Consider the following 20,532-nt stretch of genomic DNA (forward strand, 5'->3'; position numbering starts at 1 on the left):
CTTTAGTTTATTTAAAACATTCAACCAACAAATAGATTTGAGGTGCTGAGGACAAAAAAAAAAAAAGTTATTTTTAATTTGGAATACACAATTTAATTATGAACGACAAACTCCCAACTGACATCGAAAGCAGCAATAAGAAGAATGAAACTGATTTTGTTGTGATTTCAGCCTGATAACATTCAACAGGTAGCTTACAGCAGCCTTTGTCTGCATTTAGCCTTAAAAAGTTTATGAATACTACCTGACATTACACGTTTGATGGATCCATGTTTTCTTATTGGATTTGATTAATATTTAATATTTCAACATCACAGAATGAAAGAGCAGCACTTCCTTGTGTTTTCTCTTTCCTATGTGTGTAGGAATAATGTGCAGACAGAGTCAGACTGTGGTTTAATCCCTTGTCCCCTTTATCCCTCACACCGGGGGAACCAAGACCTTTAGAAGGCAACAGTAGACGTGGTACAAAGCTGGCTGAATAGTTGATTTAGTCAGTGGACAGAAATTTAAGCATAACATTATTTTATGAAAAATTAATGAATTCATTTTTCAAACTTCAAATGTTAATATTTGCAGAGTAGATTATTCTAAATATCTCTGGGCTCATTGTGAGGACAAAACAAAACACACACAATATGAATAGCTAATTTGTACTTATTACTAAAATAGTTTTCATGTCAGCTTTCTTCTCTATTTTCTCAATAATTTGACAGTAATATCTCAACAATGTAAAAAGTGATAACTACATATACAAAAAACACAAATAGAATAGAATTCATAGATCTGAATTACCCCAAGCATCTTTTTCTGTGAGACTTAGACGACTCTCTCAAGGAAATTGAATTTCCAGTAGCATACAGACACTTGCACAACAATATGTGTTATGTTCTGTTAAAATAACATTTTCATATTGCCGCATGTTGAACAAGTTATAGGTAGATGCCGATCTATAACTAATCTGCCTATTGATATATAGATTGCGCTCTAGTTTGGAAAGGTCTCCTCAAAAAACAACAATAAACAAACAAAAAGTCAATAAAAGCAAAAGCTTACGCTCTTGTACGAAGAGGAGGTTGTGGTGGAGGGAGCTGGTGCCTGGTCAGTGTCAGGTTATAAATGGTCTTAATGATAGTCAGTGAACAACGAGTCACTGATGGTGAAGCATGAAGGAAGCAGCTCATGTAAGTGAGACTTCAGTGCCTTGACTGAACTAACGCAATTTACCATTATAGCAATACTTGTACAAGGCATGGTAACAGAGGCCGGAGCAATAGCAGTGCTAAGAGTAGAGGCAGGCACAGGTACAGCAGTACTAGCACTAGTTATAATGAAAACATGCAGGGCTGCATTAACCTGTCCTCTACTGATGGACACAATTCCTCAGTGTACACACTATGAAATTTTATTTATTTATTTTTTTTGGCCTTTTTCGAGCTTTTTATTTGACAGAGACAGCTGAAGAGTGACAGGAATGTGGAGATAGAGACAGGGAACAACATGCATCAAAGGGCCGCAGGTCGGATTCGAACCCTGGGCTGCTGCGGCAAGGACTGAGGCCTTTGTACATGGGGTGGATGCTCTACCGACTGAGCCTAACCGACACCCCCACACTATGAAATCTTCATTGTAGAACAGCTTCATAACATTTTGTCTAGAAACCAACCAGCATCACTGAACAGGAATACGTTCTTACTTCAGGTCTGTATGTGTCAGACTGGGAGAATCTGGCTTAAAAATAATGTAGGCTTAATATCAACTGAAATAATAAAACATGTATTAAAACCATATTTCGTTTTGCAAACTGCCAGATAAGATAAAGTTAGAAACAGGGTCAAATGAGAACGGTGCACTGCTGGAGCTAACGAACATCACTCCTCAAGGAGGCGTTGTGAAGCTAATCAGAGCGTTTCCATGACCACAGTAGTAAACAAACATGATGCCTCAGGAGGAACATGTTTTCACTTATGTTCCTGCTGAATGAAGAGGACACAAAGTGTCACAAGTATGCTGATGCATACAAACATGTTCAGCTAGAGGTTCATTGAACTTGTCAGGGTGGTTGTGTTACGTGAAGCCACGCAGAAGACGCCAGCTTGTCTCGTTTCATGCTGTACAGCCCCCTAGCTTCCCCACTGAGACAGCAGCTCATGGTTGCGCTGCATTGAAATTTGTGGTGACAAACTCCAGAGAACAACAGCGTGTGAAAATAAAAACAACGTATCATTCTCATGCTCGCGTGGACCATGTTTGTGCTCTTAGTCTGCTTTCAGGTTCACATGCTTCTTGACATGTCATGTAAGTGTTGCTTCAGGCACTACCTCTCCATTTATCCTCCTAAAACATTGATACAAGTTAGAAAACATGTGTGAGATAGATGCCAAAAAATTCTGTAAAGGTCTTGTGGGTAAGAGACGACCATAAGGCCTGTCATCTGACAGTCTCCACTCACTACAGTGCACGAGGAGAAAAGAGTGACATCTTTAGGGAATCTAAACACAGCTCAATCAACGAGGAGACACGGCAGGCGGCTTGCCTATAATTTTTGGCTCGCATCAGAGTTTTTGTCGCACACACACAAAACGGCTTTCTAAACGTGCGACTCAGCCCGGGATCGGTGTGCTGTGACTTTTCTAAGAGTTTCGGCAAACAGTTTTGCCAAAAATCGCCAAGAAAGCCAAAAAAATGAATGGGTGTGTATTGCGAGAATGTTCGAGAGCTAGAGTGTGTGATGTCATCGCTAGAGTGGAGAGGAGAGACAACGATCAGTGAAAAAATAAAACGTATTCGACTACCGTGGCCTTAAATGCCCCACTACAGACACAATTTATAGCTAGAAACGTAGGAAAATTTGTCGTCTCACTCACAATCGCCTGCTAAAGCTGTCAGATATATAGTTTTGGCGGGAGAAAAAGGACAGAGGGTGTCACTCCCTGTACAGATTGTAAAGCCCTCCGAGGCAAATGTATTTTGTGACTTTGGGCTATACAAATAAAATTTGATTTGATTTGAACTTTAAGGTAAGAGTAAAGTTTGCCAAGTAGGTGGTTAGATTAGATATTACTGTTTTTTCAGTTTTCATAATGTTGTAGGCTATGTGGTTTTTCCGTGCTATGGCTCGAAACACCAGCCAACAGGACGGCCAGAAATAAGACGGTGCCAGCTTGTTGGGATGCTAGTTTCTAGTTTTCATAACTTTGTAGAGTCTTTTCGTTGCAAGTTAAGTGGATACAAAACAGATGATTCTAGTGTAATTTGAAGTTAACATTAGTAGTAAAACCACACTCCTGACCATGAAACTGAATATTGAAATCTTGTTCAATTGCAAATGTCTCTTGTAAAATATTCTTCTGTAGTAGGAAAAAAAGAAAAGAAAATATCTCATTTCATATTTTTGTAGGACAGCAACTTTGAGTCCCGAAGAGAAGTTGTAATAAGAGGCCTCACTCTCTACCTTGGTTTAAACCCTGAAGAGTTGATCAAGGACTACCAGGTAAAGAAAATATAACTTTTCAAAGCCCTGTCAATATGAGACAAGTTTGTGCAAAAATAGCTGTTTTCTGATGATAATGTGACAAGGTTTTTTAGTAGATTTTTAATAATGTGTCTATGTAGAAATTAATGGGATTTGATTAGATTTATTTAATTGTATCAAATGCCTTACACGTGAAGGATAGAAAGTACAATCGAGGATAAAAAAAACACTAGGTGCTGTAGGCCCACAGACTGCTGGATTGAGGAACGCCATTTGGGAGGCATTGGGCCTACAGGTTGACGGAGGAGACCTTTGGTTTTCCAGGGCAAGGGGCTGCTGGACAACCCATGGTATTGTAGGCCCACTGACTGCTGGATCGACAAAATAATTACAGAGAACGGGACTGCCGGACAACCAATGGTACTAGAGCCCCACTGACTGCCAGATCGACATAGGGGACAGGGGCCACCAAACAACCACAGGTTATAGAAGAAAAAAAAAACAAGCAAAATTAGTAAAATATATCCACGTTCAACTCTGAAATGAGAGAAATTTAAACAGAAACAGAGCTTCTGACCCTATCTCTAAGGTTGAGCCCGGCCACGCAGTGGAATTACTGGCCCAAGAGAGGAAGTTCATGTATCTCCCCCTCAGCTGACTCCTTTCAACGCAAAGGAGCAGCGGCTCTACCCTGAACTCCAGCCAGATGGGCGAGCTTCTGACCCTATCTTTAAGGCTGAGCCCGGCCACGCAGCGGAGAAAACTCATTTCAGCCACTTGTATCTGCCATGTCATTCTTTCGGTCACTAAGTGTGGGGTTAGAACGTTGATGGACTGGAAAATCGAGAGCCTTGCCTTCTGGCTTGGCTCCCTCTTCCCCACCACGGTCCGGCACAACGTCCGCAGTGCTGCAGATGCTGCACCGAACCGCCGATCCATCTCACGCTCCATTTTCCCCCCACTCGTGAATAAGGCCCCGAGATACTTGAACTCCCTCGCTTGAGGCAGTAAGTCGCTCCCATACCGGAGAGAGCATTCCACCGTTAATTACACACATTTATTGTTGTCAATCAATAACTTACGTCTGGTCCAACAACCTAAACTAATAAAGAGAAACACAACAAACAGAATTAGTAAGACATATCCACGTTCAACTCTGAAATGAGAGAAATTTAAACAGAATTTGGTTAATGTTGTCAAACAATATCTGAGGTTTGACTTGAGAACCTAACCACATGGAGGAAAATAACAACAAAGAAAAAAATTAGGAAAATTTGTCGTCTCACTCACATTCGCCTGCTAAAGCTGTCAGATATAGTTTTGGCGTGACACACAAATATGCGGCAGCAACACCCATCAGCAGCCTCATACACTCCCATGTTAAAAAGGCGGGAAATTTTCTGGAGGAAAGCAGAAGTAACGTTTCTCTGAATTGCTCCTAAGGGCACATTTCTTCATTTATCAACACAAAACGACTATGTAGATCAGGGGTCGGCAATTAGCGGCCCGCGAGCCAAAACTGGCCCGCCATCAATTATATCTGGCCCGCTAGATGACGTTGATTTATTTTTAAATATATATATATATTTTTAAATATATCTTTTAAACCTCATGTTTTCTGTCAAAAATACAACAATTCCACAGATTTCACAACATTTATTGAAAAGTAGCTGATAAGTAACGTGACAGCAGCCAGAACATCCTTGCAGTCTCTTTACTTGACCCACAGGTTGGAACACTAATTGGCACGTGCATGCACTGTAACCTGTGGAAAATAAAAGTGTCCTGTGTCCCTCTTGTAACGGACAACGTGAACAAATGTGTTTCATTAAATGAAAAAAACCCAGGGTGCAAATGTGGCCAGAACCGGTGCTGTATAAAACTAAACTAACTAACCAAGGTTTACAATCCCAGCTGGAATAAAGTTATTTACATATATATATATACAGGGGAGACTTTCATTCAGTGAAAGCAGTTTGCCATGTTGTTAACATACTGATCTTACTGTGAATGCTGTGATTCACTTTGTCTTTAAAACTTTTTCCAACAACGCCCATGTGCTGAGTCCTTGTAAAAATATGATCAGAGCAGTAAAGGTTAAATACTAATATGGAAATATACACAGACATTATCTGGGTGATCGTTTCACTATTTTAGCAGACAGCAGACAGTGAGGGTGACAAATTGTTTTATCAAGGGTTAAAGGCGCTCAGCTTCCATTAAACTATGACGAAACATGATGGAAATGAGCAGCAAGAGCTGCAGCTCTGTTGTTGTTTCATGTGACCACAAAATGTTTGTTCCTATGATCAGCAGCTGTCTTGAGTGGAGCTTTAGGGTTCTGATGCCTCTCGGTCTGTGGCGATGCAGCACTTGCTTGACTCAGTCTGCATGCAGTCAACCATAATCACTTACAGGACGTCAGGAGGCAATCTCAGAGAGTTCAGTGACATTTTGGAAATTTCTATGCCAGCAGAACTTATAATGAAGATGCTGTATTGTATGTTTATTTTCGACCCATTAGATTTTGTCATATTTGCAGAAGACCCACAAAAACTCTAGGAGCCCCACAGCAGCTGCCCTGAGGGGAGATTTTACTGATTTAATATCCTCAGTGATAAACAGTAATAGACCATCCATTTTCTAATCCGTGCTCTATTTGTTGTAATATCAGCAGTGTAAAACAGACTTGGCAGCAAATCAGGACCACACATAAAAACAACATCCAAAGTGGTCTGTGGTTGTGCATTAATTATTCTTTCAGTGTACGGATGACGCTGCTGTGAAACAATTAAACTGTTCATATCGCCTGAAACAAACAGGAAATGACGTTGTCTCTGAACATAGGCCAGGCAGCAATGGTCGCTACAACTTAATTATGAATAATTATTAAACCAATTTAGTAACACACAAATGGAACTGGAAGTCAGTTGGTTGGAGGTGCTGAGAGAAATGTTTTCTATTTAATGATGTCACACAAAATACTGTGAGACAGACAGACAGCAAACATGAACACCAACATACTGTATATGAAAGCAGCCACAGCAACAACACAGTCAGGAACACTGAACTAATGCATTAAAGAACTACACATGTACTGAAGCTGATTTAATCAGTGATGTACCTGGTTATATGAGACACCTGTCACTGTTTGCTGTTAACACAATAACAGCTGAAGATGGAAGACTAGTACTTTTAAACCTAAAAAAACTTTGATTCTATGAGACACTCCCTCAAACACCTCAATGTGCTCATGTGTAATAGATCCAACCTGTCTCGCCTCAACTAGGGTTGGAAATGAAGTTATTATAGCATTCCAGAAATATTATTGATAAACAATCAATAAAAACTGTCTTCAGTTTAATTTAGTTTAAGTTTTAATCTGCCTAATTTCAGGGAGTGCTGCAGTCCCTCAGTGGCCTTCACAGCAGATTGAAACCCAAAACTCAGGTTAGGTGTGCAGCAGAATTTGGTGTGAATTAGGCCTAAGTTGCCATGGTGGTCTAGCCAGGTTAAAAGACCTTGGTGAAACTGACAACTCCAGCCTTAAGCTCAACATATCTTGCTGACACATAATGTTGCTTGGTAGTTCACCCCTCTGGTGTTCTACATTACAACAACAATATGTTCAGTACTATAAACTGCAGCTTTTGTGAGTAGATTTGGCTTTAACTAGAGTGTAGCATGGAGTGGAGTATTATCAATGCACCTGACTGACCTGCTGTAGACTCACTTAAGAAAATAACCCATTATGCACTCACATTTTCAGTGTAGTTTCAGATCAGGGTCCACCTTACAGGAGTTCTTACTGATCACCAACAGAGGTCATACAGAACATGAACTCTTTGAAAACCATCTACTGCAGCGACATTACTCATTTTCCACGACCTGCTGCTTCTCATTTCAATTTAAAATGAACCAGCTGTGGGTTTTGAAATGGGGGTGTTGAAGCCTTTTAATGTTTTACTAATGAGGTCATTCATCACAGAAAATGAAGTATTTGGGACTATCGTGGGTCAAGATGGTCTTTGCCTATAAACAGCCATCCTTGCACTGACCGATACAGGAAGCAAATAAGATTCAGACCCCCCCCACCCCCCGTAATATCTTCACTAAAAATAGAGCAGCCAGATTGCTGATCTTTATCGGGAACTGGAGAGTAAAAAAAAGAAAAGTCTATTGGAAAGCCAAGGTCCTTGCCCAGTCCAATATCCACAAGTAGAGCCACACGATCAGTCTCAGAGGGGCTGAAGGCTAGACAGACAGCCTTGGCTGGTTCCAAGCCAGGCTCACAATAACATCAATCAGAAATGCAAGAATAGTTTATAATATTATTATGTTCAGTGTTTTCATAGAAGAGGATTTTGAGAAGGAAAAATGTCTTATTACAAAGAAAAGAAAGACTCAATTCAGGCCTCAGCAGAGGACAGGATTCTCCATATTAATTAGAAGAAGCTTGAATTGATTCTAAGGCAATGAGACAAAGGAAATTTTGGGCCAATAGAATAAAGACATGAATGATTGTATCATAGTTTGAGTTTCAGAGAAGTTAATTGGATGATGATTAATACTATTGAAACGACTGCCTTTCACTGAACTACAGAGCAGCGACCTTGTCAGACAGAGGCAGGGAGAGTTTTCTGCCCTTTCAGTCTGAACTTTCTGTACCGTCCAGCACAGACTGTCTGCTGGGTTTATATCTGATGAAGCACAATACCTCTGACTCCCTCCCAGAGGTCTGACAACACAATCCTGCTGACTTTGAAGACATCCAGGGACCAAAAGGACAGTTCTTTGTCTGAAACCCAAAATAAAAACTGCTATTTCAATTTTATGAAATGCTTACACGCTGATATCTCATTTCTGTCTGTAATATGGCACCATACGAGAGGGCCAAGGAGCACTGTGTAGTGTGTCTTAATTCCATTTTTCTGAGAAATAAGTGAAGAAAACAGACTGATCACTTACAGTTATGACCACTTTTGTTTAGAGGGGTACTCCAGTGCACTCGCAAGGGACAGATGAAACAACAAATGGTCAATATCAAAGAATCCTGAGTTTTAGCCACCAGTGAGGGACAAGCTCCAAAAATGCTACATTTCCCACAATGCCCATCAATGGCAATGTTCTTTTACAGTCTCCCTGTCTGGTAAATGTCATATCTTTCAGACACCATGATATATTTTATGAACATGGATATTCTGTCATAAATCTGCAGAAACTTGACTAGATTAGAACAAGACGGCGACAACAACACTGATGACATTATCTGGGGCAAAATGAGATGTGATGCAAAATCTGAGAAGCATCACTTTCATTTTTAAAGAACCACAAATTTTACGTCCGGTGTGAGGGTTTTTAATCAGCACAATATGGCAAAAATGGAACGTAATATGTTTTCATTAGTGTAGAATCACCTGAAAATAAGAATCATTACGATTTTGTGGTCCTCTTCCATGGAGTCCACTATTTTTCAACGCCATGTTTCTACAGAAACCAAGAAAGGACAAAACAAACACTGGTTCTAGATAGGGCCACCAAAGTTTCTCCTCCACTCTTGGAAGAGGAGGGTGAGGCAAAGGTTACAATCTGCAACTTCACTGCTAGGTGCCTCAATACACACTGGACCTTTAATTATTATTTTTTAATTTAAATTTTTTTTAATTTAGAAACTTTATTAATCACATTTTTACACATGAAATTATTCTTCCACATTTGACCCATCCAGGTGGCACCTGTCGGAACACACATGCACAGGATCACACACGCCTAATACACACACACTGGAGCGGTAGGCAGTGATTCGCCTCCAGGGAGCACATGTTAAAAAGGTACCCTGTGGAAATTATGTTTACATTCAGTGTTTTGTGATGAACGCAATCACTGAGGTCAATTTTCTGCACCCTGTGTTTCACCATTTGAATCCAGCACAGGAAGGACTGGCTTTGCCACGAACAAATCAAACCAGATACAGACAGAACAGAGAGACAGTTGTAAATGTAAATGCAATCAAAGGCTATTGCTGAAGAAATGTCAACCTTAAACACAATCAAATATGAGGTTGACTCTCATGGCAACCTTAAATTATAATATGAAATTTGTATATTTTATTTAATATTTAATTATGTCTGCTAGTTAGTGGTCTTCTTCCCTGTCATTGTGCATTTTTACATTTCTTGGCAGGCATCACTGCCACCAAGTGTCAACCAGTGGAATAGTGTGGACAGGAGCACTTATGACTAATATGATTTGTCATATAGTTAGCAATCAAAAACTCCACAGGATACCTTTAATAAGATGCTAGTACCACAAAGAACCACCGGGACCCGGTCCATATAGTCGTACATTTTACAAGTCGCACTACTCTTCACCAGTTCACGCTGCTTTATTAGTTTAATAAGAGATAACCAAGAACATCTGGGGAATAGAGCATGATTTAAGTTCATCACAGAGGCGATTACTGCAGTTAGCAATTACAGCCAAGTCATCAAAGAGCATGTAAACTGTGTCAATAAGCATATTAACTACTGCCAAGCACCCTTAAAATATTTCAGTCCTTCATATTAAAACACTTTGATGATGTTTTTGGTGTGATTAGAAGTCCAGTGCAGGCCTGAAGCCAGTGGTGGAGGGATTTTTTTTTTTTAATAGCTCATGTTGGCCCTGCTACGAACACTTAACGCCATTTAACAATGTGGTACAATAAAAAATAAAAAAACACATTATCCTGCTAACCACAAGCCCTTGGATGGAATTAGGCAGAAATCCCAGTGGAAGAAAATTGAGCTGATTAAAAGTTGCTTTTTTAATTGACAGAGACGAGCTAATTTGCGATGAATCCCAGATCTTTTTTTTCCTCCACTGCATGAGAGGAAGTCATTAATAAACTCTGTACGTCTAATTATAAGTTATGACAAGAGGGAGCTAGTTTATTTCTCCAGGATGCTTTGAAGTTTTCAAAAATACTTTACATTTGGCTGGTATTAATTAAGGAGGGGGCATCTTATACTTCATGTTAATTGCAGACTATTTTAATGATTTTCTAGACAATCTTGCAATTATTTCTATTTTTAGCATTTATCTATTGTACACCTAAAATATGATAATATGCCCTTGGCATGCATGCAGTGTCAGACCTCTTACCTGACCTGACTGCCTTTGCTCTAACTCTGATCTTGTGGCGCCATCTGCAGGACACACAGGGAGCAGCAACACTTTCTTCAGCTTGAATCACTTAACTGTGAATCTGCAGATACAAAGAGGTGTATCCATATGAGAACAGAATCAGATGCTTGCTAATATGGAAGACCACAGCTACAGAAAGCAGCACAACAAACATGCAATGTTATTTTACAGTCCCATGTTTGACTCTCATAGGTGTTTTTATGTCTGTGTTGAACATATAAGCTTCCATATGTTCAACACAGACATAAAAACACCCATGAGAGTTATTTAGAGCTTTTATCACTGGCCTTTTTCCCCAGCAGGTATCTTGGCTTGCAGGTGTAATTAAATAGCTTTTCAGCACACGTAACTGACCTTTTTCACAGCAGCCATTTTGACATAGTAGGGTAAATAAAGGTGTTACCAATGATACTAATTAAGGTTACATATTGGAGCATTTAGCAGCTAAATAACCAGATATTTGTCTCAAAAGTTGGTTTGTGGAGGGCTAAATATGACTTGAAAGAAAAAGTTTAGACTTACATTTTTCAGTTTGCCAAAAGAAAGTATACAAAATTATGTTTATTTGTCTGCTGGAAATGTAAACAGGCTACTCAAGTTAACAAAATCAACCTGAAATGTGCTAATGCTCTTAGCTACTACTTCTACTACTACTGTTTATTGCTGTGTTACGTTTACTTACCTCACGTCATTTCCAGCATAGCTCTGCTTTGACAGGACAGATTCCCCCTGTTTAAAATGTATGAGCATTCACTGACAACAGCGCAACAGTTGTATTCTGTAATGATTAGAAATATGCTTCATTGACAACATGTGATGATGAGATGTGAGCTTAATGCCTTATTTGTTTGTTTTTTTGGCACCTCTGCCAATTTTTCACAGTTCTAAGTAAGTAATTATCAAACAATGTACATGACTTGAATGCAGCATGAACTAACTAGAAAATTTCTAAAGAAATTTTGAGTGTGCCTGACTCTGGCCCCGTTTGAAACAATAACAAATAACTAAAAGAAAATAAATTTTTAAATCTAATGTTTAAAAGTAGAGAAATCTCTTACTCAGCAGATTAGAGGAAGACAAGTAATGATTAATTAGGTTACTCAGAGGTTTCAGTTTTACAAAACAGTCTTACATCAGGGAACTAGAAAATTTCTAAAGAAATTTTGAGTGTGCCTGACTCTGGCCCCGTTGTCCCACCCCATACTTTATTACTGTCACTGCTCAGCAAATTCAATACTAGAAAATTCCCACGGAAATTTTGAGAGTGACGAGCAATTAACATTAGCATGTTAGCATTAGCATGTTAGCAATTAACATGTATTTAATTCCTAGTGGCTAACGTTAATTGCTAGCGCTGACACGCTATCAATTAACGTTAGCACAAATTTTAGCATTGGCCGCTAATGTTAGCAATCAGCATGTCTTTACAGCTAGTGCTACTGCGCTAGCTGCTCTGCTGTCTCTGTCTTTTAGACAGACAAGTTCAAATTAAGTGCCAATACCTGCTAAAATGGCCGTCGCTGGGCTTCTGCCTTCTGACTCTTATTTTGAAAATAGCCCCTCCCCCCTCTCCTCCCTGTCTGTGTGTCAGTGTCTGAGTAATTAGTCACAGGTCACTCCCTCTCCCTCTGACCCCTGAGCAGACACAAAAGCTTCAAATGAAGTCCCTTGAAGAAGTGGCCGAACATGGCATAAGGTGTGCCGCAAACCAAAATCCGAAATGACCGCAAGAATCCTCGTCTCATGGACCATATCCTTGTCCATTTTCAGGCGAAAATTGTATAAACTTTGGCCTCAGGAGTGAGAGAAAGCACAGGTGCTCCCTGCTCCTTCTGGAAAGTTCTCTTCTCAAAATAACATGGCAGTTTATGAGGCTGTGAAAAGGTGTTGCTGCTGCATCTTTGTGTTTCCCGCCAAAACTATAAATGTGACAGTTTTAGCAGGCGAATGTGAGTGAGACGACACATTTTCCTGTGTTTCTAACTATAAATGATTTCTGTAGCTTGACGTTTGAGGCCACAATCGCAATTTACAAATTTATTTTTGACGACTTTTTCTCTCCCTCTCCACTCTAGCGATGACATCACTCACTTTAGCTCTTGAACATTCTCGCAATACACACCCATTAATTTTTTTGGCGTGGTTTTTAACTCTTAGAAAAGTCATAGCACACCAATCCTGGCCGAGCCACACGTTTTGATACCCGTTTTGTGTGTGTGCATAAAAGAATAATAAGCGGAAGAAGCGCGGTGGATAACATACAGTATAGTGTGCGCTTTCAGGCACACTCAATCAGAGTAACTGATTGAGTGACACCAGAGTAACTGATTGAGTGACACCTGTGTGGGAAGGATGACTCTCCACGTCATAAAATACAATTAGTAAGAAACACGTGATAGAACGCTCAAATCTATATTACATTTAAATGAATTTATAATTTATTAGTTTAATCTGTAGTATTAGCATCAACCCCATTTACACAAAGTCACTTTGAAGCTTAAATGACCGTCTTCTGTTTAAAAGTCATGCAGACAGACAGCGTCACTTTTTTTTGTCGTTTTATTTTCTACTAAGTCAAGCCGAGCTTCATCACTCAACCCTCACATGAAACACAGAAATGTATTAATGCATAAAGTGGAGAACTGATACAAAACATTTACAAAATAAATGAAGGCAAAGATTTATGGTTTCCAACAGATGGCAATAAAATGGATGTGAAGTCGAGTAGCTCCTCATCAAATATAGGTGGACCTCTAGCACTATAAATGCTATACTCCTGGAGTATCTTATTGACAGTTACTTCTTTTTTAATTTTTACTAAACTTATTTAGTAACATAGCTTACTTATCACATTTTATTTAATCAACATTTAGGATACGGTTATAAACTGCCAAGTTCAATTAAATGACTGTGACCTCAACTGTAATAGATAAAAATGGTCAGTTCATACAGTACATGCTAAGATTTATAACTAACTGAACTAGTGCTGTTGTAGTCATAACTGCAGTCATAAATATGCTGCTGGGTAATGACTGACATCAGTGCCAATGACAAAATTGTATTTTCAGTTTTTTTTTTAAAATCAGGAGCTAAATTAGTTAACTATTTGGAAATGTAGAGTTAGAGCCAAACAACAGAAAATAATGGAAACATCCTTAAAACAACCTTTCATTGAGATTTCAAATTAAGTACTGAAATATATGGTATATTTCTTCATTGGATACCATATTAGTATCCAACAAACAGAGAAATTGAACGTGTCTCTGGTTGATTAAATGATCGTAATGATTGTCATTTTCCTCTTGAATAAATAAAAACATCATGCAGTCACAAGGTGAAGGCAAAAAACAAAAACAAAAAAAAAACATGCAGAGTTATGTTTTAGAGTTGTGTTTGCCACAATGGCCACATGCCACAAGTCCACACTTTTACAATGTACATCCAGCAGCATGAATGTCAATTCCTTTATGGTTAAAAAAAAAATGTATTGTGTGTTTATGGGAGGACTCATCTCGGCAGTTTTCTCACACTTGACACGGGCACAGGGTGGCAGTAGGGGATGGTACAGGGTTAAGATGCAACAGTGAAAGCACATTTTCTCTAGACTAACAGACACAAGAAGCTATGTCTTTAAAAACCTCCAAGCTCCTGTCCTGTGGCATTTATGATAGTCGGACAATGGCATCAAAAGATCATTTTTTCATTTTTGGTTTAAGTCTCCCAGTAGGACATCTTAGATCTGTGTTTGACAAGTTGTCCACCGCGAGTAAGGAGTGGTAAAGGCAAATAAGCAGGTACAGGTGACACTTACGACAACCTCCTTTAATGTAGTCTATATTCCTTAACTATTTGAATTCAGAAGCAGGCACAAACCTAAACTTATGACAGTGCTAAAACAAAACATGTATAGAAATTTCATTCCAAAATCAGGCATGTTTAAAAAGGTGATAATTTGTGTTAAAAAAAATTAATGACAACAAGAAAGTAAAGGAGGTTATTGGCTCTATCAAGTCAGCACGAGACTAAAACAAATAGCTTTATGCTGGACTACCCTGTGGTTAGTACGTCTCTTCTGTAGTTTGTACCCAGTGCAGTGCAAACACTGCAAAAGTGAGGGGAGCAACAAGATGAGAGTCCCAAGCAGATGAGGCATAGCAAGTTAAAGTGTTATTATTTTGGTAAGGGGGTGGGGGGGTGTAGTGCTGTGAGTTGATATTAGAGGACCTGGGGCCAGATGTATATAAATATGTATGCATTAAAAAACAAAACATTTCCCACACACTTAAAAAACAGTGAGGTGAGAATGCAAGATCATGCATACTCCAGTGTCTGTATAGCAATCTGTGATGACGCTAAAGTGTGAAAAATTAGTCAAGACAAAGAATTTTATTTAGGTCGTTACACTTTTAAGACTAGTTTTATGCATCTGCACCCCGGTCTGTGTTCAGACAGGAGTCTGAAGTGCTGCCTGTTGGCACCCATCTTGCTCACTAGTGCTTCTGATGTGTTTTGTGTGTTTTCTGCCACCAGAGAATACCAGTCAGAAAATGCATCTATGACAGAGAACTGAATCTGTTTTTTCAAGTTTAAATTCTGCTTTACAAAGGAACTCACCAAACCCTTTTGCACATAGTACACTGCACCTATATGAGCAATAATAGCCTAGACCTACATTTTGCCTGGTACAACAGGAAAAAAGGGGCCCTATGTGTTGACTGTTTCTTTTCCTATGTAGTTAGTGTTTCTTATGAATGCAATCTTTGTTTTTAAGGATATGCAGACAGCCTTATTGGAATGAAAGCCGTTCGGATAATAAATATTCAGAATAATATGTCACATTTCTGTACAGTGCAGAAGTCCTGCAGTGAGTTCATTCAGGCCTGTTGCGTCGTCTGAGGCCTGACACAGGATGCTCCGCTCCAACCTCCTCAATGTTTGTCTCCCATGACTCCTCTAGTGAAGGCTCCGAGTCCTCCAATCCTTCCTCCTCTACATCTCCGTCCTCCTCTTCCTCCATTTTCCCTTCTCCCTCTGCTTCCCCTTCAGATTCCTCCGGTATGAGCTCCCTCATCTCTTCACCTTCTGTCGTAGCTTTGTCTTTATCTTCCAAATGCTTTTCATAAACTTTTTCAGAAGCCACCGCTGCTCCTGCAGAGGCCTGCATTTCCGCCAGAGAAGCTTCCACGGTGGAGGTGTCGTTGGCTCCGAGTGACTCAATGAGGTCATCTAGATTTCGCCCGCAGGATGCCTCTGAAAGTCACAAAACAAGTAGTATAAAGTGAATGACATTAATTATTAGTAAAAAATGACTAAACGTGTGTATTTCCATACAGTCATGCCCCAGTCTCAAAGAAAGGCTGGACACAAACAAATAAATGAAACCAGGGTTTCTAAAGAGACTAAGACTACTATTGTACTGATGAAATTAGTTCAGTGGAACAATGTACTATACTATAATACAGTATCTCTACACTCAAACAAATGCCTCAGATCAATGAAAGCCACTGTTTGAAACATGTACAGCATTACACTGTTTCCCCTGAAACCAAACACTTCAGCAGCAGCTGGCTTGTTTGATTGATTACTATCACAGTAAGCGTAGTATTTGGTTGTAGTGAAAGCCTGCGGAGGAAACAGCACATGAAAAATTAAAGCTTGTTTGTATACCAGTGTAAAAATGTTTGAAAAAGTATCCACAAAACTAGTGCCTGATTGCCTTTTGAATTTCCCCTCGGGATCAATAAAGTATCTATCTATTTCTGTCCTGACAGATTAGCTTGATAGGTAACAAGATTTAGCTGGAAAGGCAAAACAAGTGTCAGCAGTCATTTTAGAAACAATGGGAAGTTAATCGTAGTCAATCTCGCATTCTGTCATCAGACACAGCTGCCGGGCCGTGTTCTGATCTTTTTGCAAATTAGACTTCAACCACATTCAGAGGCGTATAATCAGATGCAAAATGCGTTTATACAGATGTGGCTGCTCATATTGAATTTCAAATTGTGGTTCATAACAACAAGACAACTTTATGCAAGCTGTGACTGCAAAATTGGAGCACGACTGTATTGTCAGGATCTTTAAAAAAGGCACCATCTGTCGTTGTATCCTGACGGGTTTGTGATGCCTGAGCTGCTTGAGAGTGAGTTAACGGGTTGAGCCCACCGTTGAAGTTGAGGGGTGGACAGTCCATTCCTCTCTTCTTCATCAGATACCGGATAGTCTGGAGCTGAGACATGATCTCGTTTTTCTGATCCTGGGCCACGGACTTCACACTGAAAAGAAATGACAAGTCACAACAAATTCATCTCAGTATGTCGGACTGAGTGAAGTCTACTACAGAATATGGCCAAAATAGAATACAATATGTATATGTGTATATTCTACTGTAGACCAGAGTGGACAAACTAAACACTGGCTCTAGGGCTCGAGTTGTCACGCATCTGGTGGACACAATAGTTTCTCCTTCACACTAGGAAGGCTCCAGTGAGGCGAGGCTACTCTTTCTCTCACTCATACAATATTTTCTACCATCTCAAACATAGCATGAAAATAGCAGAAGATATATTTTAGGATTTCTGAAATTAAATTATTATTATTATTTATACTGCAGGTCTAATAAAAGAAAAGGGATGGAGGTAGCATCATGTTTAGAATGTTTGAAGACGAGGCATGGTTCACACGGTGTCATGCCATGTGTGACAGCGGTCACTCACCAGTTAGTGAGTGGGTCCAGCTGAGTGAGGATGGAATTGAGCATCCGCTCCGTCTGCGCTAGCCTTTGTTCCAGCTCATTCAACTGGTTCTCTGCACACACACACACACAAAAAAACGCACGCACGACAGGAATTAAAACTCCATGTGTGGATTACTTGTGGTAACCAAATATGTTTGAACAGAGCAAACACACATATGCAAACAGTAATCCCAGTGTGTGTGACACACACCTGCCTCAACTGATTTTTTGGCTCCTTTTGCAAATTTGTCCTTTTGTGCCTGGTCATCTGCAGACTTGATCTGGAGTTCAAAACAAAAGAACAAAATACAGATTTACAAAGTTGTAAATGCCCTCAGTGTAATTTGCCGTTGTGTTTACTTACCTTCAAAAACTTGTAGGCTGCAAACACTCCAACTCCGATGGCGTAGAGAGGCATCAGTGTGAACACGTAGCCCTTGTTGTTGTTGGATTTGTACTTGTCGCTCTTCAGCTCTTGCTCCATCAGCTTTTTCATCTGCTGCACATTCTCAGGGCTCTGAGGGGAACCAGGGGTGTTCACACTGATGGGATGACCTCTCACTGCACCCGGGCCTGGACCTGCTGGTACAAACACAACATCACGAGTGAGGTTTCTGTCCGTTTCATAAAACAGGATTACCAGTAAAACCAGTCTTCAGTAAACAAGGCTTGTTTTCAGGTAGTTGTGTCTCCTAAAAGATGTTTACATACACTTTACCTAAGTTACCATAGAAACATGTCCCTCCAGACTATTCTGCACCTGGCCAGGCTGGTTTTCAGCCTGGTTTGAAGCTTCGCTTGAAGCTAAACCTGAAGCACAGTGAAACTCAAACATTCAACTGAAGGAACAAAAAGATAAACACAGTTTTGAGTAGAGAGGGGTTTGATATTCAGAAATGTTTTTAAATCAGATGATCAGCAGTTCGATCCCCGGCTGAATGGTTAGCTCCTAAAACTGATGAGCAGTCGTCACCTTGCATGGCAGCCATCAGTGTGTGAATGGGTGAATGAGATATGCAGTGTAAAAGTGGACAGACGACTAGAAAGGTGCTATCCAAGTGCAGTCCATTTACCATTTACATTGCACTGAAAGCCCAACTCACCACTACTTGAGAGTGGTAGCTGAGCCTTTACAGTTGCAAAACTTTGAGGTTTCAAACTGCAGTTAACGGTGAAATCGGTTCATTGCTGCATCCTTAACAGTCACCCATGATAACATGATTACAGCAAAGTGCTGCAACAAACAGAGCGGGATTAGGAAACGCCAATTAAACAATTTATTAGGAGGTTGGACAAAATAACCTTGACTCAAGTCCATAAACTTCCTTACTAGCATGAATAAATGTACATGTATTCCAGGTGGAAAACATTATGGCAGTACCTTTTAATTCCTTACCATGGAGCATGAAAGTACAGTCATCTCTCCTGAATTTATTGACAAGATTTAATGATATAGGCACAGCAAGATCAAATAATTTTAAAGTTCCCTGGGGAGTTTTAGACCTCTAGTAGTTCCATGGAGTGGTTTTCTTGATTATTTTGTGCATCATGTACTGAAGGTTGCTGCTTCAGTCTGGTGGTGCATGTTTTGAGCATCCTGTATTTATCTCTTTGTGCTCCTTAATGACCATTAGGGATTTCCTGCAGCACTGCTGGGTGTACGTTTCCTGAAAACCAGACAGTTTACATCAGAAACACCCTGCCCGCTGCCTTCAGGTCAGTTGGTTAATGACGGTGAAATGTATTTAACTTGTATACACATTGTTTTCCTGCAAACTGTTTCGGTTACTGTTATGGAATTTTCTATCCTTAGATACACGAGGTTACATGTGGGCCTTGAGGTCCTCTGCAGTAGTAGTTGTTTGGCTTTGTTTGAGTACAGCAGGGTTCAGCCTTTCTCAACACTGTGGTGGCCAGGGTCGAAGAGACCTTTTGCTGCCTTCTTAGACATAATAGAAAGCTTGCCATTGATGTTTCATTAACATAAACAGACATTTGTGTCTCCAGACTAGAATATGCTGACAGTAACACGGGTACACATGGGTAAAAACACTCTCTGGACGTATAGTATTTGTGGTGTTATCTGTATGGGTTTATAGTATGACCACCAGCAGAAGTTGGGCAGAATGTGAGACAGACACTTCTGATGAACTTTAAGAGTGTCTCTAATTCTCCAAGCGTCAATAAATAATACAGCATAAGACATCAGAGGCTCCTGAACACTTTCTTCCCTCCTGACCTCATCATTGACTTCAGCAATGTCTCCACAACAGTTACATCCACCATCAGTCCAGTTAATGCCCAGCGCAACTAACTGCAATGATTTTCAGTAACTCGGACGAGGCGACCAGCTGTGTGGGTTTGACATCAGGCGACAGATGAACCACAGCTGACGGCCAGAGAGAAAGCAGAGAGCCATGTCGGCCATGTCAGTGTGGAGCTTAACAGTCAAATGTACTGAAAGCCATGACCTAATGCAGCTGCTGTTTACCTTAAGGAGAAACTCACATGTCCAACATCACTTGAAGTACACACAGTACCCTAGGTTTAGTGGTGTTTTGTACCTTTAACAGACTTGAACATGAACAATTTAAGTGTGGAATAAACCCTGTGCATGTCGTCTGCTGTCAAGACATTTCATTCAGGTATCCTTGGCTACAGTGGAGAGACCTTGTGCGTTCCACTTAAACGACGTGTGGGAACAAGCGCACAGGAACCATTGTGCTGTGTGTCTTTTCCACACCTCACACTTTCGCCTCATACCTTTTCTCGCGTGGCGAGAGTCCATTCTAGTTTCCTTCGCCCCGGCACCGCCACCGACGCCAAACAGCCTGGGCAGGACGACAAACGTGAAGAGCACGGCCGTGAACGCCAGGGCGACTTGTTGTGATGTTGACAGAACCATCCTCTCGAGAGCACCCACACGCGCGTGAACGACACGAGACAACCCGCCCAAATGGAGCAACGGCAGTCGGTAAAAAAATATATATACGGGACACCGGGAGGCAGCGTGACGCAGTCAGACTAACATACAGTCAAAGTGAGTGATATTTGAGCCCTAACAGCAGGATGTTAGGCTGCAAACAGCTGTGCTCTGCTCCCCTGCAATAACAAGACGGGACTTCCGGGTAGGCCTTTT

At 40.3% G+C, this 20,532-nt stretch overlaps 1 protein-coding gene across 2 annotated transcripts; it reads right to left on the bottom strand.

Annotated features, from left to right (window-relative positions):
- Positions 1 to 13,205: 13,205 nt before the first annotated feature.
- ccdc107 (coiled-coil domain containing 107) lies at positions 13,206 to 20,532 on the bottom strand. Of its 2 annotated transcripts, none has more exons than XM_019257860.2 (6): positions 20,157 to 20,532; positions 17,758 to 17,972; positions 17,605 to 17,674; positions 17,374 to 17,464; positions 16,823 to 16,932; positions 13,206 to 15,910 (listed from the first exon to the last, which is right to left on the bottom strand). In XM_019257860.2, the coding sequence occupies exons 1-6, from the start codon at positions 20,296 to 20,298 to the stop codon at positions 15,531 to 15,533; spliced, it is 1,008 nt and encodes a 335-aa protein (XP_019113405.1). In that variant the 5' UTR covers positions 20,299 to 20,532; the 3' UTR covers positions 13,206 to 15,530. The 2 variants fall into 2 exon arrangements, with proteins under 2 accessions (XP_019113405.1, XP_010750570.2); XM_010752268.3 differs by having other exon boundaries at positions 17,758 to 17,975; positions 20,157 to 20,530.

Source organism: Larimichthys crocea, chromosome XX (assembly GCF_000972845.2).
Source record: "Larimichthys crocea isolate SSNF chromosome XX, L_crocea_2.0, whole genome shotgun sequence".
Taxonomy (NCBI): domain Eukaryota; kingdom Metazoa; phylum Chordata; class Actinopteri; family Sciaenidae; genus Larimichthys; species Larimichthys crocea.